Here is a 27,016-nt window from a genome sequence, read left to right as displayed (position 1 = left end):
AGTGCATATTTGACTAATGGAGCCGTTAAAGAGGATAGAAATCAAGGGGAATGCCCAGCTGAGTCTGACAGAAACCTCTATGCCATTGATTAAGGAAAATAAAAGAATAAAGAACAGGAAGGAGTTGGGGGCCAGGGGGCGTGGGAGCATCAAACGCCATCATTGTTTGCTCTTCTGTCGCTGTAGCCGGTATTGTTGAAATTAATCATTCGCAGGTCCAACGCCAACACCCTTGAATATGCGTTGGATTCTTCGGTTGGCGCCTTGATTGAGGAGAGAGAGAGAGAGGAATTTCGTTTTTATTTTTCTTAAAATTTTGTATGACATTAATTTGTTGAGCTTCTTTACAGAAAGGCAGGTGATGGGCCATGGCAATCCACGCTCACCTTTTATTCTTTCACGCACTTCAGCTGTTTGTTTCTTCTCTCCTTCTACAGCTGCTGTCGTCACCTTTCTTCTCCAAAATCTCGAGTACCCATCTCCCAAAAGGGTCTCTAAAAGACCCTCTTCAGTTTCTTCACTGGTTCGTTATCCTTTACTTTATCTTTTCTTTTGTTTTCTTTTCTTTTCTGGCATTATCTATGTTCTATGGGTTATGTTCGTTGACTTGGTTCCTGGAGCACTGTTTGTTAACTGGGATGTGGCAGAGAAGGGAGAGATCTGGGTGGTAACGATTCCGATGAAGGAAAATGTCAATGAATCAAGCTGATGATATAATCCAATCGTCAATTTATTCCACCCTTTCTCCTTCTTTTTGTTTTAAATTGCTAATGGGTGGGTTTTCAATTTTTTTGTGAGGTTAATTGTTGCACAGAATTTTGATTTGATTGCCATAGGAGCGCATTGGGGGTCTAAAATCAAGCATGTGTTGGAGATGAATTCTATTGTGATCAATCTGTTTGTTGTATGTCAAGAAATATGCACACCAAGTAGTGCATTGAATGATGAATTTGGAAATTCCATGGGAATCTCTAATTTTGCTATACTGTAGAATCATCCACTGTCACTTTCATTTCTTTGACCTTCTATTCTATTAAGATTGCCTTTTTCTTTCTCGTCTTCCTCTGGTTACTAGACTGGTCTTCTGTTTCCATGTGGGTTCCTGTTATTGTCCCCCGTCACCCCCATCACCACCCCATATACACCCACACACAAATGGAACATTTTGTAGGACTTAGGTGATATATAGGGAAGTTAGCACATGGGTCACATGGGTGAATGCTTATGTGTAATTTGGATCTCAGTGCACCTATTATCACGACTTGAGTTGCTTGACTTGCAAGACAAGTGCTTAACACGATCTCTGCATAATGAAAACATTGAAGCTTTTTTGAACTGGCTACTAGCGAGGCAAGCCTCAGGCCTCAAGGTGACCTGAAGGGTGCCTTTCAAAATTTCCTTGAAGAGGTTTTCTTGCATTTGAAGCCTAATAATAGAGACAATGGGGGTTGTTTTCAAAGGAGGGTAAAATAAAGGAGTTAGAAGGAAGTGTAAAAGTCTAACCACCAGATCTAGGATGGAATTCAGGATGGCCGGGGGATAACATATGTCTGTTTGCAGGTGTGCGCAGAAATGTGTTACAAGCGTTTTCCTCGTTCTCCTCTGCCCAACATACCATGCCTGTGTGCACATGTATGCATCTGTTACGTTCAATCTTCTTTTAGCAGCCAACATGTGTTTCTTAAGATATTAGCCATCTCTTTATTTTTGGAATTAAATTTCTACACTCTCTGCCTGCCTATTGCTGAACAGGTTCCGTCCATAGTTATAAGAGCTACTATGTTTGTTTTATTCTCAAACCTAATGACATTCATAGATCATGCATTGTGCGTATGCAATTGATAACCTATTTTTCTAGTGATCGTTCAGATTAATATTTGATCTATGAGCAGCAATCCTTCTTGTTGTGTCAATATTTTCACATATGGAAAGCGCATGTTCAATCTTATATCTTTAGTTTTTTATTGGTTTATACCTCTGATTTCATATGATATATCTTTGAATAATTGAAAATGTGCTTGATTATCATTTTAGCCCATATGATTTTATTTGTTGGATGTCTGCCTCGCACTAATGTGGTGTATGTTTTTTTTTTTTTTTTTTCATTTTCCTTGATGGAAAATTCTGTTTCAGGGTTATGTTAAGTTGGATGCAAGCACTTGAACATCAGAAATGGGTTCTGGAGATTGGTTTAAAACAATAATTAGCCTAAAGAAAGTGAAACATGAGAAAAAAAAACAGGTAAAGGTATACCCCTTTGAATGTAACTACATTGCATAATTATTTCCAACCAAGCTTTGCATTTCTGTTAAATAATAATGGAACCATGAAGGTTCTATTGCCCGTATTTTTATTAGCTCTGTTCTCAACTTATCATTAAATAAGCCTTTAATTTAATTTCTTATCCTGGATCAGAATGCTAAAGATTTGTACTTAATTGTATTTTTTTTTTCCTGAGAGAGAAGTGGCGAGCACTTCATTAGTTTACTTGTCCATTTGAGTGACTTACACATTCCTCATATGTGCCTGTCTTTCTTCTCTAATCCTGTGCCAAATGGGATATGATGCTACCTCAGTATGTCATTGAAATAAATAAATAATTTCCCTATTTCAATGATTTTTCAAATTGTCAATAGCCAATTTTTATCAGGAGGCCAAGAGAATAAATTATATTATTTTATGAAAGATATATATATTTTTAGCCCTGCAAGAAAATGGAACATATATTTTCTCGTAGGCATTAAAAGTAAATGTTGGCTGAGAAACAAAATCAACAACCTCTAATACACAGTAGGAATTTTGTTTTCATGATAATTCAGAATATTAGAGTCTTATGAAAGTCCATACCTTGATAGGATTGTAATGGATCATTTGAATATTTTCTTTTTATTGCCCAAGAACTGATCTAATGGGTGAAAGGTATGATTCCTTTGCAACATAAGTATGGTTTATGGATGAAGCCTATTAGTTTATCTTTCTGAAGCCAAAGTACTTTTTTCATGACTTGATTCGTGACTCTTTAAGTCTTCAATGGTAGCACTGCTTTTTATAATGTTTATGGTGAATATCTTTTTTGGTATCTGACATCTAGAGTAATAAGGTATAATTACATTTTCCTATCCTTTTTCACCTTTGAGACAGGGATCCTTAACTAGGGAAAAATCAACTGGATTGAAATGGAGACACTGTTATCAGAAGGAGTCTACTAACCTTGCTAGTAGTGCTACAAGAGGAGATCGACGGGCTCTTTGTTTGCCAGTTGAGGATGTAGCTGCCACTCGGATTCAGAGTGCATTCCGGGCATTTATGGTATATCCAGTTACAAGTTGTACACATTAGTATCATTGAATTTCCTTGTCTGAGAAGGTCTTGTTAGTCAAGGTCCAGGCTTTTATTTGTTCTGCTGCTGTTTGTTTTTTATGCATAGCTTGAGATTTAGATTTGCTTTTACAACATGAATTTTCAACAACCACCATATAAAGTCACAAACAAACACTCCCTCTCTCTCTCTCTCTCTCTCTCACACACACACACACTAACTCTCTCTCTCTCTCTCTCTTTCTCTCTCCCCCCCCCCCCCCACCCCCCCAAACACACACACACACACACACACAGGGAAAGATAATTGAAATTGCTTTTACAACAAGAATTTTCAACAACCACCATATACAGTCTCAAAGAAACGCTCTCTCTCTCTCTCTCACACACACACACTCACTCAAAGAGGGATAGATAATTACAATTGCACTATTCAAAAGAGAATTCATGTGAACTGAATTACCTCTTGATTCTATAACTTGTTAGGACCCTGAATTGACCAGGATGACTGGTCATTGGACCATGGTCAATTTTAAATTGCTGGAGTTTTCTGAAGAGACCTTAAGTTGTATTTTAACATTCTTAAATGTAGGTCAATTTTTTTTTTCGAGTAAGATAGCATTGAAGCAACAAAAAATTGCTCTTTGTTCAGTAGTCCACAGAGTTATGAGTTCAGTGCATTTGTCCATTATTTCTGTTTTTTACATCATTAATTATTAAAAGAAAGAAAAAGGAAGAGGAGGGTAGAGAGGAGGAGGAGAAGACAGCCTACTTAGTTAATCTTAATTAGAAATGTTGCATAAATACCTGCCATAGATTCTCTTCTTGTTGTTGTTAAAACAGAAATATCTGTTCAGAGTTTGGTAGATGGCTCAGGAATCCTCCAGATTCTGGAAAATGAGTGAACGTTTGAACTAGAAAGCATCTGGTCAAGTAATTGGTAAGAAACTTTCAGTTGGAAAATTTTCCCAATCATTAAACAGTTTTCATTTCCCACTTTTAATATTTCAAAGAATTATAAAATATGCAATTCATTTTTTTATTTTTGTGACATTTGTATGTAAAAATTTATAAAATCAAAAACAATATTTAGTTGAAAATCTAGGAATGAAAAATGAAAGCTGTTTTCTGCAGCTAAACAAATCCATAAATCTTGAAAAACTGGAAAATATTCTGGCATCTTTTAATTCTTTGAAAAACTAAAAACAGAAAATGAAAATTGTTTTCCACAAATAAGCTGCCCCTAAGGTTTTCAAAACCACAAAATACACACCACAATTTTGAGAAATATATATGGAAAGTTGTCCCCCATTGGAAAATTGGGAAAAGGAAGATGTGTTTTTAAGTGATGGGCTGTAGGGGACAAGTTGTGTACTGTGTCACTTAGTGGAGCACTTTAGCAGTTTTGGACATTTGTGTTGTGCAAGAGCCGAGCTAGGTTTTAGCCTGTAGTATTTTGGGCCATAGTTATATTAATCTAGTTTATCCATTTTAATGGTTACATGGAGAATTGAATTGAGTTGAAATTTGAATTTGTGGAGGCACAATTATTGGATGAAAGGGTGTCATATTTCTATTTAAAAGCCTGCATGCAAATTAGGAAATCATCTTCTTCTTCCTGTTCTTTGTGTTCTATCACTTTAAATCCATTTCTTTTATAATAACTCTTGGAAATTTGTAATCTGTAGGGTACAAATTTCTTATGTCTTGAAAAGTTTATCATTGAAGTAGGATATTTGGATTCTTTTCACACAATATTTGGATGAAAAGGTGTCATATTTCTATTTAAACACCTGCATGCAAATTAGAAAATCATCTTCTTCTTCCTATTCCTTGTGCACTCTCTCTCTGCATCCATTTCTTATCAAATTACTCTTGGAAATTTTTATTCTGCAGGTACAAATTTCTTGTGTCACGAAAAGCTTATTATTGAAGTAGGAAATTTGGATTGTTTTCACACATGCAACCTGCAAACAATCAACCACATTGGCTGACATCATTCTATTTTAGGGACGATTTTCTGTACAACCTGTTTGCACACTGTTTCATGGAGCGGATTTCATCTTAAGGAGAGCGTTTTTTTTTTTTTGTACTGTGGAGCACTTTATTTTATATTCTTTGAAATTTTGATGCAATGCATCAATAGGATTAGTGTGAGTTTCATTTAAGGAAAAACTTATAATTGGTTACCGTTATTGATGTTGTATATTCCTCCTCGTCTTAACACATTGAAGTCAAAGTAACAGTTTGCAACGTAGTAAAAGGTTGGATTATATTTTGCTACATTGACTGTTTATATGTTGTGGTCCTGCTTCAACAGTCCTTAAGATTTTCAGGGAAAAGAGTGAAGTTCTTCCCCCTTTGTGTCTAGACATTGTTGGTTTGATTGTTAATCTTAAGCCCAGAATACTGATGGAGTTACTTGACTACTTTAGTATATATTTTTCAATTAAGGACCTTCACAGTATGGTCGAGCAACAAATAGCAATTGAGAAAATGTGAAATTATGAACCTTGTGAAGTCTGAACAGAAGCTTTCCAAGCTGACAATAATGAAATGAAGTTAACTATTTTGCTGCTATGCTAGTAATTTATAGTACTAGGTATTTCAGTAATGTCCAGAATGTATTTATGTCTTCAGACTTAGATATGCTGATTGCCGGGCTATTTTCTCCTTTACAGGGTAGGAGAATGTTCTGTCGATTGAAAGGGACAGTTAGATTGCAGATCTTGACCCAAGGCCATTCTGTTAAAAAGCAAGCTTCAACTATGTTGAGCCGTCTTCATTCATGGAGCAGGATACAGGCCCAAATTAGAGCTCGGCGAATCTCTATGGTAACTGAATGCCAGATTAGACAAAAGAAACTGGAAAATCAATTAAAACTTGAGGCAAAGCTCCATGACCTAGAGGTAAGATGGACCATTCTCTAGTCCCTACTTGTGAGCACTTACATTTCGTAAGTATGCCAAATGGCATAATTCCAACTGCTTCAAAAATAATATTGAGTCGAAAGATGTCACTCATCTTGGATTGCAGGGGGTTATTACATATTTAATAGAAGTTTCCTTCATCTGATACTTGATAATCTAATGATTCAGCTTCTATATATTATCTAATTAAAAAGTTCCTGAGCAAAGAAATGAAAATTAGTATCCTGTTTGAGTAGCTTCCTGCAGTTTCTTTGGTAGGACTTTCGAAGTCTTGTCCAGTATATAGTTGAACTATAAAAATTTCTGGCAAAAGTTTTATTATTAATATGAGAGTAATTTAGAGGTGGAAGATGATGTACAATATAACTGAGTTAAAGTACTTGAGCTTGAACATCCTTACAAGTACCTTTTCCCTGTTAACACCATGCAGTCTTAGACATTCTCTGGTATAAATGTGAGTCTGAAGCTTGAAATTTTCATGGGCTATAAATTTTCAAAATAATCTGCATGTGAATTTCTTATTGAATTTATTGGTTTTTTATAGTTGCCAAATCTTCATTTGGCCTTGAAAGGAGGGAGTGATATTCACAATCTTGCACTAACCATGCTGTTACTTGGTAGCTATTTTTTGACATATTTATTGCTGACACGTAAAATGATTCTCTTGTGCATGTTGCATGGACTCCTCTAAATGATTGGCATGCCTAGGACTATGTTTCTCCATGGTTTACTATCTCCTAAGTTATCTTTTTTTCATCTTTGGATAGTTAAAACAAAGATCTAGCTACAGTGATGTTGTAACCCAAATATAAATCAACATGAAGCAATTGGAAAAATAATTTTACTTTGATAAGTGTAGAATTATTAGATATCTGCTAGCCTTTATTGGAGGCTGATCTTTAGGAGATTTATAGCTAACAAAACAGTTGATTTCTTAGCTATTTTCATGATCCTAGGGGATTTGGGTAGCATTTTACCCGATTCTGTAGATAGTCTTTCCTATTTTACTGCTTTCCATTTTAAATAGGATATTCTATTTTCAATAGGTTGTAAATATCCATAGTAATTAGATGAGAATTATCATCTATTTAAAGGGAATGTAATTTTTTCATAAGTGAGTGGAATATTCAGTTTTCTTTTCCACATTTCAACATGGTATCAAAGCATCCTTTGAACCCTAATCTTCCCATATGACCAAATACAGCATGGCCACCAAGAGACGCAACTCCACCTCTTCAGTCTTAGACGTCACCATCAATTAGGAAGCCATGGTCTCAGGCAACAACAACAATTCAAATAGCAGCTAATCTTCAGCAGCCCCTACTACTGTGGTTGGTACCGGTTCTTTGGCACACAAGGGTAATTTTTTAAGTGCTCTTAATGTTAAAAAGGAGAAGCTAGGTCCATGGATTATAGACTTAGGAGCATTGGACCATATGAGCGGAGATAGAAATTTTTTTCTACTTATAGTCCCTGTTATGAAAATTTAACCGTCAGTATAGCAGATGGTTCACTCTCAAAAGTGGCTGGTACAAATCCGATTGTTTAGTGTCTAGAAGTCAAAGTTATTTTTCTATTAGTCGTTCTAATAATGATAGTCCAATTATGTTGTGGCACTATAGGTTAGGACATCCTAATTTCTTGTATCTCGAGAAACTCTTTCCTTCATGATTAAATAATAAAAATCCAAATGATTTTCAGTGTGAGATGTGTTAATTTTCAAAACATGTTCACAACTCTTATCCCAACCGACCCTACAAAGCATCCCAACCTTTTTCGGTGATTCATAGTGATGTGTGGGGGCCATCTAGGATCAAGAATATTACTGGATCTCGCTGGTTTATATCTTGTATAGATGATCACACTAGACTTACCTAGATATTCCTCATGAAAGAAAAGTCAGAGGTAGGTCAGATTTTCAAAAATTTTCACACCATGATCCAAACACAATTCCAAGCAAAAATACAGATTTTGAAAACTGATAATGCCAAAGAATATTTCAAATCCATTCTTGATGATTATCTCAAGTCAAGGTATAATATACCAAAGTTTCTGTGTCGACACTCCTCAGTAAAATGGAATTGCCGAAAGAATAACCAACGCCTACTAGATGTTGCCTGCTCCCTCATGTTCTCTACACATGTACCAAAACACTTTTCGGGTGAATCCAATCTCACTGCAGCCTACCTCATAAACAGGATGCCCTCTCGCATTCTCAAATTCCAAACTCCCTGTCAAGCTCTACTTTAGTCCTTTCCCAATACTTGACTCATCTCCACTGTTCCCTTCAAAGTATTCGGGTGCTCAGCTTTTGTTTATGTTCATAGTCAACACCTGGGTAAACTTGATCCTAGAGCCCTTAAGTGCATTTTTTTCTCTGGTACTCTCCTAGCCAAAAGAGTTATAAATGCTATTCACCAGCTACTAAAAGATATTATCGCTCCATGGATGTCACCTTTTTTGAGCAATAGCCATATTTTCTCCAAATTTGAAATTTAGTGGGAGATTAAATAGGAAATCCAGCTTTGGGATATTGAAGAGTTATCTCACCCTTCTTCTGGTTCAGGTCCTTCTCACCTATCACAAATTTATGAATCTATTCCCACTATTGACTCCATTTCTCCTTTACATCCCTTCTTAGAATCTCCCGTGAAACATCAGCATCTGGACACTATTCAACCAACAAAAAATGATGAGTTGATTACCTATTCACAGAGGAGAAGGAACCAAAAGGAGATAGAACAACAAGCATCCCTTGAGCAAATCCAAGAGTCTGATCCGAGCCCTAGATCAAGTGAAAATCCACTAGGTAATTCTAATCTCGAGACTTCCCATAATGAGTTAACTAATGATGATAGTGACTGTCCTATTGCTATGAGAAAAGGTGTGAGATCATGCACAAAAAACCCGATATACACTTTTGTGTCATATTAGGGGCTGTCATCGAATTTTAGATCTTTTGTTGCCAACCTTGACAAAATCTAGGTTCCTAATAACATACAAGAGGCTCTTGGTACACTTAAATGGAAGTCTGCTATCTGGGAAGAAATCAGTGCACTAGAAAAGAATGGAACATGGGAGATCACAGAATTATCAACTGGAAAATGTCCAGTAGGTTGCAAATGGATATTCACTGTGAAATACAATGAAGATGGAAGTGTTAACCGATTCAAAGCTCGGCTAGTAGCAAAGGGATTCACTCAATCATATGGAATAGACTACGAAGAGACATTTGCCCCTATAGCCAAGTTAAATATAGTGTGGGTCCTCTTATCTTTGGCAGAAAGTTTAGACTGGTCTCTTCACCAACTAGATGTCAAGAATGCCTTCCTCAATGAAGACCTAGCTAAAGAAGTCTACATGGAAATTCCTCCTGGATTTGAGACACAAGCTACACACAACAAATTATGCAAACTTAGAAGATCTTTATATGGGCACAAGCAAACCCCAAGAGCTTGGTTCAAGAGATTCACAAAGGTAGTCAAGAGGTATGGCTATTCTCAATGTCAATTAGATCATACACTATTTGTTAAATACTCTCCTAAATGAAAAATTTCTATCCTCATTGTATATGTGGACGACATCATTCTAATGGGAGATTATGAGGAGGAAATAAGTAGTCTCAAAAGTCTTCTAGCTAAAGAATTCGAAATCAAGGACCTTGGGAATCTCAAATACTTCCTAGGCATGGAAGTGGCGTGGTCAAGGAAGGGAATCTTTGCCTCCAAAAGGAAATATGTTCTAGATCTTTTGAAAGTGATTGGGATGCTCGGATGCAAGCTGGCAAATACTTAATGGATTCAACAACCAAACTAGGAGCCAAGGAAGGTAGTGCACTAGTGGATAGAGGCAGATATCAAAAACTAGTTGGAAAGCTTATATATTTGTCTCACTCCTGACCTGATATTGGCTTCTCTGATAGTATGGTGAGTCAATAACAATTCCAATGAAGAACATATGGAGGCAGTTTATAGAATCCTACGATATTTGAAGCTAACACCAGGTAAAGGATTATTTTTTAAGAAGAATCAAAGAAGAGATATTGAAGTATTCTGTGAATTTATGTGTAATCTTAATAGGGGGAGGGTGGGGGGATGAATTGGGTATTTTAAAAATCTTAGTCTTTAGATTCTAATTTTGAAAAAAAAAACTTACAACCACACACGCACAAACTAGATGACAAGCAGTTCAGTATTTCTCAACTTATCAATTTAATGTGTGACTTTATCAAGCAAGCAGAATTACCCAATTACTTCACATATACAACAAACAGATAATTAGGTGCAAGCGAAAATTAAAAGAGTTAAGGGAAGAGAGATGCAAACACGATTTTTACGAGGTTCAGCCAACTCGGCCTACGTCCTTGCCTTGGGTAAACCACCCAAGGATTCCACTAAACTGCTCCTTAACTTAGGACGGAGCTTCTTGTTACAATACGTTACTTACAAGAGGCACAACTTCCTCCTTACAACCCTCTGCTTACAAGAGGCGTAGCTTCCTTCTCACGATTCACAAACCGAACTGTTAATACAAATAATGAATAATAAGTTTTTGAACACTCAGACACTTCTCAATAGGCTAATGAGTACAATCAGTCCTAAGCACTCTCACAAGGTATAATATGAAGCTTAGATGCAATATGTGGTTTTTCCAATGATGTATAAAAATATGATCTTTGTATGAAAAAGATAAATATATATAAGATGCTTCAAAGATCTAATGCTTATTCAAGATTTCCCAAAAATAATTTCTTAAATATATGAGTGTTGAAGATACTAGGGTTTGCTTTCAAACAACTTTTGCAAGAATAAAATATGAGATTTTTTAATAAAAAATATACTTGAATATCACACAGATCTAAGTTCTTGCTTTCAAGTATTTTATGCAGAGATAATATCAAATCTTTGAGTAAAATAAAACGCTTGAATATCACAAAGATATAAGCCCTAGAAAATGTTTTTCCCAAAAGGTTTTGTTAAACAAATATATGGACCACTAGGGTTCTTGCTCCCAAAAATATTTTAAATAAAAATGCAGGAGTAGATGAGCTTATAAAAATAAGATTGAATGCTCAATAGTAAACTTAACCAAATGAGCTTATAAAAATAAGATTGAATGCTCAATAGTAAACTTAACCAAACCTCAAGATCAAACCAGTTTTTCGTGAGATGATATGTAAGCACTTGGATCTTGAAGATGATGGTGACGAGAACAACATCTTTTACCCCGTTCTTTGAAAGGTATACTTTGGATGGATAGGTCGGGTCTAATGTCTTTTCGTCGTTAGTTCAACTCTCGAGTTTTTCTAGGTCTGTTTAGACTTGTTTCTTAGTTAGCATTGTTTGGATTTGTTGTATTGGTTTGGTTGGTTGTTAGTGTTGTTTTTGGGGAGAGTTTTAATTCATTATTTGTATTCTCCCTTTTGCTTATCTTGTAACCATGGTTTTCCTCCGCCAAAAGTGAGGGTATATCAATAAATAAATAGAGGTGCCGCCCTCCTTCAGTTAAAAAAAAAAAAAAAAGATGATGGTGATGAATGCCCAAACCTGATGTGAATGCTTTGGAGTGTAGGCAAAGTTAGCAGAAGCTATGCAAAAGTTGTTCCAAAGTTGTGCTAAAGTATTAACCTAGGGTTTAGAGTTGGTATATATAAGCATTCTCACCCTTTGATCAATTTTCAACTGTTGGATCATTTACTTAAAAAATTTCCATCCATTTTTGCGCTGAAGCGCCGTTCTGCGCCATGAATTCGTCGACAAATGTCCGTACTAGTCGACGAATGTCCTTTAGTCGCTCGTCAACGAGAACAGGGGATTCGTTGACGATTGGGCTATCTGAGATTTTTATTGTCTCGGTATTTTCTTGTCGACAAGACTAAGCATTAGTCGACGAGACTAAGTATTAGTTGACTAGTAGTCTTCATGCGTTCGTCGACGAGACCAAGAGAATTGTCGATGAGCTGCCTGTTATTCAGGCTAATCCAACCTAGGTCAATGCATATGAATATGTCATGAAAAAACATGCATCCTAAGGTCAATTTATATGTCATTTTGAGCTTCACATCATATCTTATGAGTTATGCAAATACAATCAAGCCTAATACAAATTACAACTGAAAATCTGGATTGCCTTTATCCTTTTGCTCTTCGGCTTCCATGGATTGAGCCAAGTGGTATGTACTTCGTGTTCCTTGTGGCTTCCATAGCGTACTTACCACCCGTGCATGATAAGTCATGATCCTGTTCAAAAGCTCAATACACAGGTAAAATACCAAGTGATTTGTCATTATCAAAATAAGATTGGACTCATAGAGTCAACAATCTCCCCCTTTTTAATGATGACAAATACACGAGCAAAAATGAGTTAAGCTTAATAAGGCTCCCCCTAAGATAATGCATGATTTATAATATAGCAATGTAATCTAGACATGTTGTAGACTATGACATATGACATATCTCTCTCCCTTTTGAGCTCGAAAATTTTTTTTTGCTCTAATAAATATTTTCTCCCCCTTTTGACATCAATCAAAAAGGTAAGAAAAATATATGAATTTGAATAGCTCTCCCCTTTAAAAAAAATTTCTCTCCCCCTTTCTAAAAATATAGCTGTTTTGTAAAAGCAATTTTCATATTGAACCTACAACAGCATTTCAATCAACATTTATATGGGCAAGCAAGCAATTCAGTTCATTAAAGTCCCAAAATCATGTGCGTATCAACATGTATCATATATCCATAAACCATTTAACATGCAATTCTCTATAAATAGCAATTACTTAATTTTTAAATTAAATTACTCCCCCTCAGTTATGTATTCTAATATATCTCTAGGCAACTTCTCTACCGTGCATCAAGCCGAATTCACGTCTAATTTGGATAAATCTATCATCCGGAAGTGGTTTTGTGAATGTCTGCCCATTGTTCATCTGTGCACACAAACGTAAGTGCCACATCCCCTTTTTGCACATGGTTATGTAGAAAATGATGTCTAATTTCTATGTGCTTAGTTCGTGAATGTGATATGGGGTTTTTTGAGATATTTATTGCACTAGTATTATCACATTTTATAGGAATAGTTTCATAGTGCAATCCATAGTCCATTAGTTATTGCTTCATATATAGCGATTAAGCACAACAACTTTCAGCCGCTATGTATTCTGCCTCGGCTGTGGACAGTGCAATTGAGTTTTGTTTCTTGGAGAACCAAGAAACTAAAGATTGTCCTAAAAAGTGACAAGTGCCGCTCGTGCTTTTTCTATCTACTTTACTATAGGCAAAGTTAGCATTAGAATTACTGACAATCTCAAGAGAGGTGTACTCAGGATACCATAATCCAAGTTCAATAGTCCCAATAAGGTATCTAAGTATTCTTTTGACTGCTAATAGATGTGACTCTTTAGGTGTAGCCTGAAATCTTGCGCACAAGCATACGCTAAACATAATATCAGGCCTACTAGCAGTCGGGTATAACAGGTTATCTATCATTCCATGGTAACATGCTACCTATCATTCCATGGTAGAGCTTAACATCCACCGGTATACCTTGTTCATCTTTATCTAATTTTGTGGAAGAACTCTAAGGTGTTCCTAAAATTTTACCATCTTCCATGTTAAACTTTTTTAGCAGGTCTCTAATGTATTTTGATTGATTTATAAAAATTCCATGTTTATCCTGTTTGATCTGAAGTCTTAGAAAGAAGTTAAGTTCACCCATCATGTTCATTTCAAATTCACTTTGCATGCAGCTGACAAACTCATTACACAACTCTTCGTTTGTTGCTCCAAAAATGATATCATCTACGTATATTTGTACTAGGAGCAAGTTATCATTTTTAGCCTTTATAAAGAGTATTGTGTCAATCTTCCCTCTAGTAAACCCATTATCTAGAAGAAGACAACTAAGTCTTTCAACCAAGCTCTAGGAGCTTGCTTCAATCCATACAAGGTTTTAGTCAATTTATAGACATGATTTGGAAATTTGTGGTTCTCAAATCCTGGGTGTCGTTCAACATAAACTTTCTCATTTATATAGTCATTTAGAAATGCGCTTTTAACATTCATTTGATATAATTTGAAATTCTTAAAAGCAGTATATGTCAATAACATCTGAATGGCTTCCATTCTAGCTATAGGGGGAAATGTTTCCTCAAAATCTATGCCTTCCTCCTGGTTATATCCTTAAGCTACTAGTCTAGCTTTGTTTCTAACTATTATTCCATTTTCATCTTTCTTGTTCTTATAGACCCATTTCGTTCCAATAACTGTATGATTATCAGGTCTAGGAACTAATGTCCAGACTTTGTTTCTCTCAAATTGATTTAATTCTTCTGGCATAGATATCACCCATGATTTATCCTCGATTGCCTCACTCACATTCTTAGGTTTTTCTTGTGATGAGAATGCAAAGTGGCTAACCAAATTTCTAAGTGATGATCATGTAGTTACTCCACGCGATGTTTATCCTATGATTTAATTTATGGGTGATTCCTTACATACTTCCATTCCCTAGGTAGTTCATGAACCTCGTTTTCTACTTGATTATCTTCAAAAGATGTTTCCTTAACTTCACTGCTCTTATTTGAATTATTTTCAATAGATAGTTTTTCTAATTCCTTACTTATCTCAAAATCATCCTCATCAGACCTTTTAGAGAAAGGATTGGACTCATTGAATACTACATGAATGGATTCTACAACGGTCAATGTTATTTTGTCATACATTCTATAGGCTTTACTGTCTAAGGCATAACCTAGAAAGACACCATCATCAGATTTTGTGTCAAATTTTCCTAGGTGGTCATTATCGCTAAAACAAAACATTTGTAGCCAAAGACATGGAAATATAAAATATTTGGTCTATGGCTATTCCACAATTCATAGGTAGTTTTATTTAGAGTGGGTCTAATCAGAACTCTATTCAATACATTGCAGGCACTATTCATTGCCTCAGCCTAGAAATACTTAGGTAACTTATGTTCATTAAGCATGGTTCTAGCCATTTCTTGTAAATATCTATTCTTTCTCTCAACTACTCCATTTTGTTGTGGTGTCCTAGGTGCCGAAAAGTTATGAGACATTCCTTGTGAATCACAGAATTCTTCCATATCCTTATTGTTAAATTCTCTACCTCTATCACTTCTTATGTGTGTGATCGTATAGCCTTTTTCATTCTATATTCTTCTACATAATTTAATAAAATTTTCACATGCTTCATCTTTATGTGCAAGAAACAATACCCATGTGAATCTAGAATAGTCGTCAACATTGACGAAAGCATATAATTTACTACCTAGACTTTGAGTTGGATATGGATCAAATAGATCTAAGTGCAACATTTGAAGTGGCCTGGTAGTGGAGATAACTATCTTCTTCTTAAAGCTAGATTTTATTTGTTTTCCTAGTTAACATGCATCACATATTTTATAAATTGTGTTTTAGGTAATCCCTTAACTAATTCTCCTTCAACTAGTTTAGATAATAGGTCTATGTTTGCATGTCTTAATCTCCTATGCCAAAGCCAACTAGTTTCATTTATAGCAGAAAAACAAGTTACATGTTGAGAAGCAAGATTATCAAAACTAATGGTGTAGACATTTTCATGACGATTAACAGTAAACAATATTTTGTTTTCAGATTTATTCTCTACGTGCATTTCTCATGTTCAAAGGAAACCCTATTACTTTTATCACACAATTGACTTATATTTAACAGGTTATGTTTTAGACCATCTGCTAATAACACATTATCAATAACAAGGGAAGGTTCCTTACCAACCTTACCTACTCCAATGATTCTACCTTTTGCGTTGTCGCCGAAGGTGACGAATCCTCCATCCTTAGGTGTGATGGACGCGAACTTGGCTTTATCTCCGGTCATGTGTCGAGAGCATCCACTGTCCATATACCATTTATCCTTTGAAGAGGATGATCTCAAGCACATCTGTGATGGACATTCAATTGACTAATTTTGATACCCATATTTTCTTGGGTCCATGGGGGTTAGTGCTCGACTCTCCTTTGACTTTCTAGACTTTCTTAATTTTAACATCTTTGTTCTTAAAAGGGCAATCAAATTTTATATGACCTAACCTCTTACATTTAAAACATGTAGTATATCTATAAGAATGTTTAGTTGGAATATTAGATTTCGACTCTCTCACATAGTATCCCATGTAAAAGTGTTTCTGTTTTAGGTTTTTTTTTTTTTCCATTAAAACCAAGACCTTCCTTATTTAGAGAATTTCTTTGAGCTCCAAGAAGTCTTTCAAAATTATTTTGACCCTCTGTGAATTTATAAATAATTTTGGATTTGTCTTCCAAATTTCTTTCTAACTCAATTTTCAAATCCTTTTCTTTTAGTAAAGAGGTATGAGACTCATTTTATTTTTCCAACAGCTTTGAAAATTCCTTCAATTTTAAATTCAAATCAGAATTTTTCTTAATCATTTTCTCAAGCATTTTAAGAGTATACAGATATTCCTGTTGCAATTCATTATATGAAATCATGCTATCATCATTATCAGAATCATTAGAGTAATATGATGAAGCTGAGCAAAATGATTGTACCTCGTGGTCTTTGTGAGCTAAGACACAGATTTGCAATCTGGTTGTCGCTAGATTCATATTCTGAACTACTGGTACTGTGTGTCCCATCTGACCTTTAATGCCTTCTTCTTCTTTTTGGACACTTTCTTTAGCTGAGGACAGTCCGGCTTGATGTGCCCAACTTCTCTGTAGTTATAACATGTTAGAGGATCATCCTTTTGCTTCCTTTTGCTTGACTCTCCTTTTCTGTCTTTGAGTCCCGAAATTTTCTAATATACTTCTTGTTCTTTTTCAGGAACTTTTTGAACTTCTTAGTTAGAAGAGCCATATTGTCTTCTGATTTTGAACAACTCTCTTTACTGGAATTGCTAGAGGATGCTTTGAGGGCTGTTACTTTCTTAGTTTTGTTCTGCTCGCAGAGTCTTTCGTTTATTGTTAATTTGTACGTGATGAGCGACCCGATCAACTCATCTAGTGTCATAGCTTTTAGGTTCTGTCCTTCTACTATGGCTATAGCCTTTGCCTCCCAGACTGGTGGTAGACCCCCAAGAATTTTTCTGATCATTTCATAAGTAGGGTAGGTCTTATCAAAAGCATGCAATGAATTTGTGATGTGGGTGAACCTAGTGTACATAGATTGGATTGATTCACTAGAAGAAATTTTAAATGCTTCGTATTCACTTGTTAGCATATCTATTCTACTGTATTTTACATATTTAGTGTCTTCATATGTGACTTCTAATTTATCCCATATTTCCTTAGCAATTGTACACGCCATGACCTTATTAAATTCATTTACGTCTAATGTACAGTATAACAGATTCATTGCAGTAGCATTTATTTGAAGAGCTTTCATGTCCTCATCTGTATATTCATCTTCTCCACAATTTTCATAGGAATATGATTTCCTCTGGAGACAACTTTCCATACTTTCCAATCAGCATTTTGAAAAAAGTTTTGCATTTTTTGTTTCTAGTATGTGTAGTTAACACCACAAAAAATGGGTGGTCGTGTGGATGAGTGTCCCTCACCGAATGGGGTTACACCGATGTATACCATTGTGATCTTTTACAAAAAATCGTTTAAGTCTAGTGCTACCTGACTCTGATACCAAATGTGAATTTATGTGTAATCCCAAGAGGGGGTGAATTGGGTATTTTAAAAATCTTAGTCTCTAGATTCTAATTTTGAAAAAAAAAAAACTTACAACCACACACGCACAAACTAGATGACAAGCAGTTCAGTATTTCTCAACTTATCAATTTAATGTGTGACTTTATCAAGCAAATAGAATTACCCAATTACTTAACATACACAACAAATAGATAATTAAGTGCAAGTGGAAATTAAAAGAGTTAAGGCAAGAGAGATGCAAACACGATTTTTACGAGGTTCAGCCAACCCGACCTATGTCCTTGCCTTGGGTAGTTTACCCAAGGATTCCACTAGACTGCTCTTTAACTTGGGACGGAGATTCTCGTTACAGTCCGTTGCTTATAAGAGGCACAGCTTCCTCCTTACAACCCGCTGCTTACAAGAGGCGTAACTTCCTCCTCACGAATCACAAACCGAACAGGTAATACAAATAATGAATAGTAAGTTTCTGAACACTCAGACACTTTTCAATAAGCTAATGAGTACAATCATTCCTAAGCACTCTCACAAGGTATAATATGAAGCTCAGATGCAATATGTGGTTTTTCCAATGATGTATAAAAATATGATCTTTGTATGAAAAAGATATATATGTATAAGATGCTTCAAAGATCTAATGCTTATTCAATATTTCCCAAAAATAATTTTTTAAAGATATGAGTGTTGAAGATACTAGGGTTTGCTTTCAAACAACTTTTGCAAGAATAAAGTATGAGATCTTTTAAATAAAAAATATGCTTGAATATCACACAATACTAAGTTCTTGTTTTCAAGTATTTTATGCAAAGATAATATTAAATCTTTGAGTAAAATAAAACGCTTGAATATCACAAAGATATAAGCCCTAGAAAAAGTTTTTCCCAAAAGATTTTGTCAAACAAATATATGGAACACTAGGGTTCTTGCTCCCAAAAATATTTTGAATAAAAATGCGGGAGTAGATGAGCTTATAAAAATAAGATTGAATGCTCAATAGTAAACTTAACCAAACCTCAAGATCAAACTAGTTTTTCGTAAGATGATATGTAAGCACTTGGATCTTGAAGATGATGGTGACAAATGCCCAAACTTGATGTGAATGCTTTGGAGTGCAGGCAAAGTTAGCAAAAGCTATGCAAAAGTTGTTCCAAAGTTGTGCTACAGTATTAACCTAGGGTTTAGAGTTGATATATATAAGCATTCTCGCCCTTTGATCAATTTTCAACCATTGGATCATTTAATTAAAAAATTTCTGTCCGTTTTTGCGCTAAAGCGCCGTTCTGCGCCATGAATTTGTCGACGAATGCCTGTACCGGTCGACCAATGTCCTTCAGTCACTTGTCGATGAGAGCATGGGGTTCGTCGACGATTGGGCTGTCTGAGATTTTTATGGTCTCGGTATTTTCTCGTCGACGAGACTAAGCATTATTCCACGAGTGGCCTTCATGCATTCGTCGACGAGACCAGGAGAATCGTCGATGAGCTACCTGTTATTCATTCCGATCCAACCTAGGTCAATGCATATGAATATGTCATGAAAAAACATGCATCCTAAGGTCAATCTATATGTCATTTTGAGCTTCACATCATATCTTATGAGTTATGCAAATACAATCAAGCCTAATACGAATTACAACTGAAAATCTGGATTGCCTTTATCCTTTTGCTCTTCGGCTTCCATGGATTGAGCCAAGTAGTATGTACTTCGTGTTCCTTGTGGCTTCCATAGCGTACTTACCACCTGTGCATGATAAGTCATTATCCTGTTCAAAAGCTCAATACACAGGTAAAATACCAAGTGATTTGTCATTATCAAAACAAGATTGGACTCATAGAGTCAACGTATTCAGTGATGTAGATTGGGCAGGATCAATACATGATCAAAGGTCAACTTCTGGGTACTGCACATATGTGTGGGGAAACTTAGTTACATGGCGAAGTAAGAAGCAGTCAGTTGTGTCAAGAAGCAATGCAGAAGCTGAATTCTGGGCAATGACACACGACACCTATGAAGGAATATGGCTAAGAAGGCTTCCAAAGGAATTAGAGATTTCAAGTTAAGAACCCATGAAGATGTTCTGTGACAATCAGTCAGCCATCAACATTGCAAAGAACCCAGTGCATCATGATAGAACAAAACACATGAAGATTGATCGACATTTCATAAAATAAAAAATAGAGGAAGGAATAATCAAGATGTTGTATGTGCCTACATGTCTCCAAACAGTCGATATCCTTACCAAGGCTCTACCAAGAAAGAATTTTGATGATCTGATCTCCAAGCTGGGCCTAATCAATATTTACAGCCCAACTTAAGGGGAGGTGTAGCATTATTAGATATCTGTTAGCCTTTATTAGGGGCTGATCTTTAGGAGATTTACAGCTAACAAATCAGTCGATTTGTTAGCTATTTTTGGTTTCACGATCCTAGGGGATTTGGGTAGCATATATTACCCACTTATGTTGATAGTCTTTCCTATTTTACTGCTTTCCATTTTAAATAGGATATTCTATTTTAGTAGGTTGTAAATATCCCTAGTAATTAGATGAGAATTATCATCTATTTAAAGGGAATGTAATCTTTTTCATAAGTGAGTGGAATATTCAGTTTTCTTTTCCACATTTCAACAATAAGTTATTCTATGGGGACAAAATAAAAGAACAAAGGAAAAGAGACGAAAGAAAAAACTTCATACATTTTTTAATGATGAAATATGAGATGCCTGGGTATCAAGGTTGGTTGTCACATTTGGAACGCATTGGTCAACACATTTTCAGAAGGTTTTTCCTCTTAGAATTATCCATTTTGGATGGCCTTGGAGCATTTTCAGTGACAATAGCCCCAGATTCCTTTATCTTTTCATAACTTAATTTATTGCTTGTAAGATTTGGCTTTGCAAAATTGCAGTTGTACTGCTGTAGTAGAATGTAGTATGGACAAGCTTTTGCAACATAACCAATCTCCCATGGTCCCAGATGATCAACCAAGATGCTTCTCCCCCCCCCCCCCTCTCTCTCTCTCTCTCTCTCTCTCTCTCTCTGCTGCACCAACTAGGGGCACCCCAACAAAACAGAGTATCTACAAGAAGAAAACAGCACCAAGAACAGAAGAAAAAATAAATGGAAACCACTCCTGCAAACACTTGTCTTGACAGACAGCACGAAGAGTTTAAAAAAAAAATAAAAAAATAAAAAGGAGAAAAACGAGACACTGTGAGCAGCTGCTGCTCTACTAGATATATCCACGTATCACACACTATTTTATGTGGTCTCTAGAGAGTACTACATCCTTCAATTTTTATGGAACTACCTTGATGTTTGTGCATGTACTTTCTAGCTAATTACACAGGGTTTTTTGTACTCTGCCTTATTTATTTTGTATAGAACTTTGAAATGAAATTACGATTTTTTGCTTCATGATTCAATTTTTTCTATTTTATATGAGCTTGATATGCATTGGTTGTCCACTTCTTAAACCTCAAGCCTTTGGGATCAATGGTAATTTGTCATGGCATTAGCCCAAGGTTCTGAGCTCAAAAAGCCCATTCATCTCATCTCCTAATTTCAATTGAAATATATATATATATATATATATATATATATTTTAAATTAAAATAAGGAGGGCGGCACCTTCATTTATTTATTGATATACCCTCACTTTTGGCGGAGGAATATCGTGGTTACAAGACAAGCATTGAGAGATTATAGATAAAAAAAATTAAAGGCCTCCTAAAAACAACACCAACAACCAACCAAAACATGACTATAAATCCAAACAAAGTTAAATAGGAAACAAATCTAAACAGGCCTATCAAAAATAAAAATAATAAAATAAAATAAAATCAAAAAATAAAAAAATTTAAACCTACCAAACAAAAATCGAGAGGTTGAACTAATGACGAAAGGAAGTGAGACCCAACCTATCCATCCAAATGATACGTTTCAGAGAACGTGGTAAAAGATGTTCTTCGTAGATGACATTGTTTCTTATTTCTCCTTCTCTAGCGAGAAAATCAGCCGTACTATTGCCTTCCCTATATTGATAGATCACCATGAAGTTCACTCCTTCTAGCTCCGCCACGAGATCCTCCCAAAAATACCAAAGCTACCACAAGGTATATCTACTTTTCCGAAGCCAATCAACAACAATTCGTGAGTCACTTTCAATAATCACATTAAAATAATGAAGTCATTTGCATAAACGAATTCCTTCCAGAATTACTTTTAATTCTGCACTATTGTTCGTACCATTACCAAAATAGTTTGAAAAAACCGCTTTTACCATACCATGGCAGTCCCGAATAATTCCTCCACCTCCTGAAGTACCCGAATTGCCCCTACAACTCCCATCACAATTAAGTTTTATCCACTTTACTGGGGGTTTTAACCCACGAAATAATTTTTCCAGGCCTGGCGCAAACTCCCTGATGCTGAATTTGAAACTCTTTCAAAATCGTAATGTCCGATATCTTCAATTTTCGAAAAGAATTAGAGCTCTCAGCTAAAGAACTGACCTAGTATGAACACTTCTCCACGTCTAATCCGCACTTTGATAAACTCCTTCCATTCTCGTTTTGCATCTTCAATTCCAGATGCACCACGTAATCAAACACAGAATCTGATTGATTAAAATACCTTTAATAGATGATTTTCGAGCATAGTGTAATCAGTTTGCAATTATATTTTTTCAGGAAAGGAATCGTTGGAAAGGAATCCCCAACACCACACTAGCCCGATGCCAAACTTCTGAAGCCACCTCGCCTAAAGAAAGAATGTGATCAGTGTTTTTCTGGCTTCTCTACAAGCAACAATCACAAGCCAAAGTCATCGATATTCCTTTGGCCTGAATTCTATCATCTACTACCAAGCATCTAAATCAGACTTTTCATAAACATATTGAGATTCTTCTAGGCAATAAAGAATACCAAAACCAATCATTCCACTCAAAATTATCACTTCTGCTCCTCACTGCCTCCCATGCCATTTTTGTAGAGAACTTGCCGTCAGGGGTAGGCTTCCAGATGAATATATCCTGACCACTTTTACCAGCTAACACATTATGCAAGATTTCCATTCTTCTGTCGACCCCAACCAATTCCATTAATAAATCAAAGTTCCAGTTGTTATTCAGCCAGCAATCCTTAAACATAGCTTTTTGTTCGAAATATCCTCAGTGCGCACAGCTAACGGGCCTGATGTAAGCCACCTATCGAACCAAAAAGAAGAGATCCCACCTCTCACCAAAATTTTAACATTATCCATAACTTTCGGAACGGTGACCATCATTGATTTTCAGAACCGAGAGTCATTTGGTCTCCCCTTCCTTATTAATAAATGATCATTTCTACAATATTTAGCCCTGGAAAAAATTTGACCATAGATTGTTAAAAGTGAGCAGTCTGAAGGCAAATTTCATGAGAAGAATTTTTGGACTTCTTTAAGATCTCTCAAACCCATACCCTCTTCCGAGGTAGGTTTACAAATTTTATCCCAAGAACGCCAATGAATCTTCCTTTTACCTTTCATCTTTCCCCATAAAAAATTAGCAAGAAGAGAGTTGATGCGAGAAAATGTGACCTGTGAAACATTAATAACCGACATCAAATGTATCGGCATGCTAGACAACATATGTCTTAATAAAATCAATCTTCCACTTTGCGAGAGCTACTTAAATTTTCACCCTGCAATTTTCTTCCTAATCTTCTCCGCAAGAGTCTCCAAGATCTTGGAAGACAATTTTCCAGAAACCAAAGGCGCACCCAAATATGTAACTGAGAATTTACCTTCCATGAAACCCGTGATTCTCAATAAGCCACGTTTCCGAGCAGGAGTTATGTATTTCGAAAGGAATAACGCAGACTTTGTCTTGCTGATTTTTTTACCCGACCACTTCTCATACATCTCCAGAGTGTAAACCAAAATTCTAATAGACCTTTTCCTACCATTTGCAAAAATAAGAATATCATCCGCATAAAGAAAATGAGAAACCAAAGGGGCCCCAATCGGATGATTAAATTGTCCAATATGACTTGTCTCATAGTTTTTCCTAAGCAACCTTGTCAAAACCTTCTCCATTATGATGAATAAATAAGGAGAAAGTGGATCCCTTGCCTCAAGCCTCTAGTCGATTGAAAAAACCCTTTAAATGTTCCGTTCATCATAACGGAAAACCATGGGGACTCCACACAATTTTTTATGAGCTTGCAAAACCTCTCAGAGAAGCCAAAAGCCTTAAGAACCTGCAGAAGAAATTTCAATCCACTTTGTCATAAGCCTTAGCCATATCCAGTTTTACAATCACATTGCTGCCAACCCTTTTTTTGTGCAAAGAATGAACCATTTCTTTTGCAAGCGTAATATTCTCAAAAATACTACGTCCGGGAATAAAAGCACCTTACTCTTGCGAGACCAATTTATTGACAATCTCAATTAGCCTAAAAACAATAATCTTGGAAACAATTTTGTAAGCCACGGAGCACAAACTAATAGGCCGAAATTTATCAAAGCTAGAAGGATTGTCTACCTTCGGAATTAAAAAAATAAACGAAGAGGAAAAGAACTTGGAAAGAGGAGTGCCCTGAAAACCGCATCCAAGACATCTTTCTTCACAATGTCCCAGCAAGATATATAAAATTTAGAGCCAAATCCAGACTGCTTTCTTTGGGAATAGAAAACACTGCTCTTTTAACTTCTTCTTCCGTCGGATTGGTGCAGAGAAAATTATTATCAACATCTAAAATCTGCCTTTGAATTAACTCGGAGAAATCACAGGGTTCAACCACTGAAGACTCTAAGAGAAAATTCTGAAAAAAACAGCGGCTTCATTATGTATTACTTCCGCACCATCGAATATCCTCCCGTCGTTCAGAACCATACGGTCTATACAACCCTTATTCCGCCTCTGATTGATAACTGAATGGAAGAATTTAGAGTTTTGATCCCCCTCAATCGACCATTTTTTTTTTCGCAATTTGTCCTAGGCGAGATGCTTCCATATTCTCCCACACCTGAATCTCCAACTTCGTAGTTAAGTAATTGGCTTCGACCTCCTCAGAAAAATCTAGTTGTAGCTGATTTTCTAAAGATTCCATCCTTTCCTCGAGAGTCGTAGGTTTTTTCCCACTCTCCAAAAGACATTTTTCCATGCACGTAAAGCAACTTTAGTTCTCTTAAGACGAATAGCAAGTTTCAAGAGACCCAAGGCCGAGTCATTCTTGATCCAAGCATTTTAACACACAACAAAAAAAAATCATGTGAGCTCCACATATTAAAAAACTGAAATGGAGTAGGGCCATACAAAGAGACCGACGTATTCGTATAAACCACCATGGGATTATGATCTGAGGATTTCCTCACATGTTGCGGCCTCACTCATTAACAGTGGAATTTTGGACCCAAACATGAGATTTAGGAGTATTATTAAATGCACAGACTGCTCTCTCTCTCTCTGTTTTTTTTTTAAACTATTTTTTTCCTTTTTTGTTAATGGAATAAATTACATACAGCCCACACTGTTTACGTATGGTAATTAACATGACATCAGAGCTGGAGTGCTAGACTGTCCTAAATCACAAACTTCAATTCTCCATAATGGTTTTCTCCCATTTCATTTATTTCATGTTCAAAGCTGGCATTTGGGTGCATTGACTCACTTCCTAACAGCTTAAGCTTTTGGGATTAGTGGTAATTTGACCCCATTATTCCCTTGATCCAATGGACTTAGATTTAGTTTACAATTGTTTTGTGTATTCTCTCCTCTATTCAGTACAAAAATTTTGATTTGGCTTTGCCTGTGAGGAACATCAGATTTTCTGGACTGCCTATTCTCACTCTAGAAAAGATTGACAACTTAATTTTTTTCCTTTATTATTGTTGCATTTATTCTTTCCAGATTTGCCTTTATTTAATTCTTTATTTGCACTGGCAACCTGTATAGATGTTTTGCCAACAACTGGCCAGTAAACCTTGTAGCCTGTTGATCTCTTTCCTCCAATTACAAGATGAGATGTTTGATTGTAGAGAACATTCACTTGCTCGCTGTTGCTTGTAAGTTGTAACCATATCATTTGAATCCCACGCATCTCCCTTTCTCAGTCATTGCGTAAATGTTTTCCAGGTGGATTGGTGTGGTGGCTCTGAAACAATGGATAAAATTCTTGCGAGGATACATCAGAGAGAAGAAGCTGCAGTTAAGAGGGAGCGAGCCATGGCATATGCATTCTCTCATCAGGTATGTCAATAGGGCATATGAATGTGACAAGCAGAGAACTTGGATTCTTGTGGTTTCACTACTTTTTCTTTCCAAGTTATTAGTGACTTCAATATGAAAGGCATGATTTGCAGTGGAGGGCCAACTCCATCCAGAACCAAGGGCTGGGTACTTACGAACTTGGGAAAGCCAATTGGGGTTGGAGTTGGATGGAACGTTGGATTGCTGCTCGCCCATGGGAAACCCGAGTATCTGGTCACTCCCCCATCCCTAAGAAAGGACAAAGTAATAAGGCAAACCAAGTTAGCAAAAAATTGAACACACCGAAAGCTAAAGTATCAGTTTCAGTTAAACCTGATTTTTCTAATGAGAAGGGGACTACAAAAGCCCGAAGATTATCCTACTCATCAGCTGAAAAACCAGCTGAGGCCCGAAGACTGTCTTACTTAACGGCTGAAAAACCAGCTGCACAAGGGAAGAGTGAAGTTGAAGAAGCAGACAATGAGAAAGAACAATTTGCATCTTAGTACCAACCCAATGACATGGACTGAAATGGGAATCTCTTCGATTTTCAGTCACTGTTATTGTGGAAGACCAATCTGTGATGGGATATACGCTCTTGAATTATGTGATCACTCTGATTTATTTATGTGGAGTGGTGTGGAAGTAATATGGCTTCTCGTATATAGTAAGAGGAAAGAACTTGGATATGGGGTGCACTGCATTCACATTTATTTTCTTTTATTTTTTAAATCCTTTTGCATGTTGTATGTTTTGGAAAGATATCTTATTTATGAACATAGGAAAATCAATTTTCGTGGGTGATTTGTAGAATGTTGAATTATAATGCCAGAATTACCAGCCTTATTCTCTTCTATGCCAA

General features: G+C 36.1%; 1 protein-coding gene across 12 annotated transcripts; it reads left to right on the top strand.

The window, feature by feature from the left end:
- Nucleotides 1-27,016, top strand: LOC131143705 (protein IQ-DOMAIN 9-like). Of its 12 annotated transcripts, none has more exons than XM_058091970.1 (8): nucleotides 57-318; nucleotides 438-523; nucleotides 1,561-1,632; nucleotides 2,134-2,241; nucleotides 3,142-3,309; nucleotides 6,000-6,227; nucleotides 26,041-26,154; nucleotides 26,268-27,016. In XM_058091970.1, the coding sequence occupies exons 4-8, from the start codon at nucleotides 2,173-2,175 to the stop codon at nucleotides 26,658-26,660; spliced, it is 972 nt and encodes a 323-aa protein (XP_057947953.1). In that variant the 5' UTR covers nucleotides 57-318; nucleotides 438-523; nucleotides 1,561-1,632; nucleotides 2,134-2,172; the 3' UTR covers nucleotides 26,661-27,016. The 12 variants fall into 12 exon arrangements, with proteins under 12 accessions (XP_057947948.1, XP_057947950.1, XP_057947947.1 ...); XM_058091968.1 differs by having other exon boundaries at nucleotides 72-358; XM_058091967.1 differs by lacking the exon at nucleotides 1,561-1,632 and having other exon boundaries at nucleotides 55-358.

Source organism: Malania oleifera, chromosome 12 (assembly GCF_029873635.1).
Source record: "Malania oleifera isolate guangnan ecotype guangnan chromosome 12, ASM2987363v1, whole genome shotgun sequence".
NCBI lineage: Eukaryota > Viridiplantae > Streptophyta > Magnoliopsida > Santalales > Ximeniaceae > Malania > Malania oleifera.
This window is presented reverse-complemented; position numbering and strand designations above follow the sequence as displayed.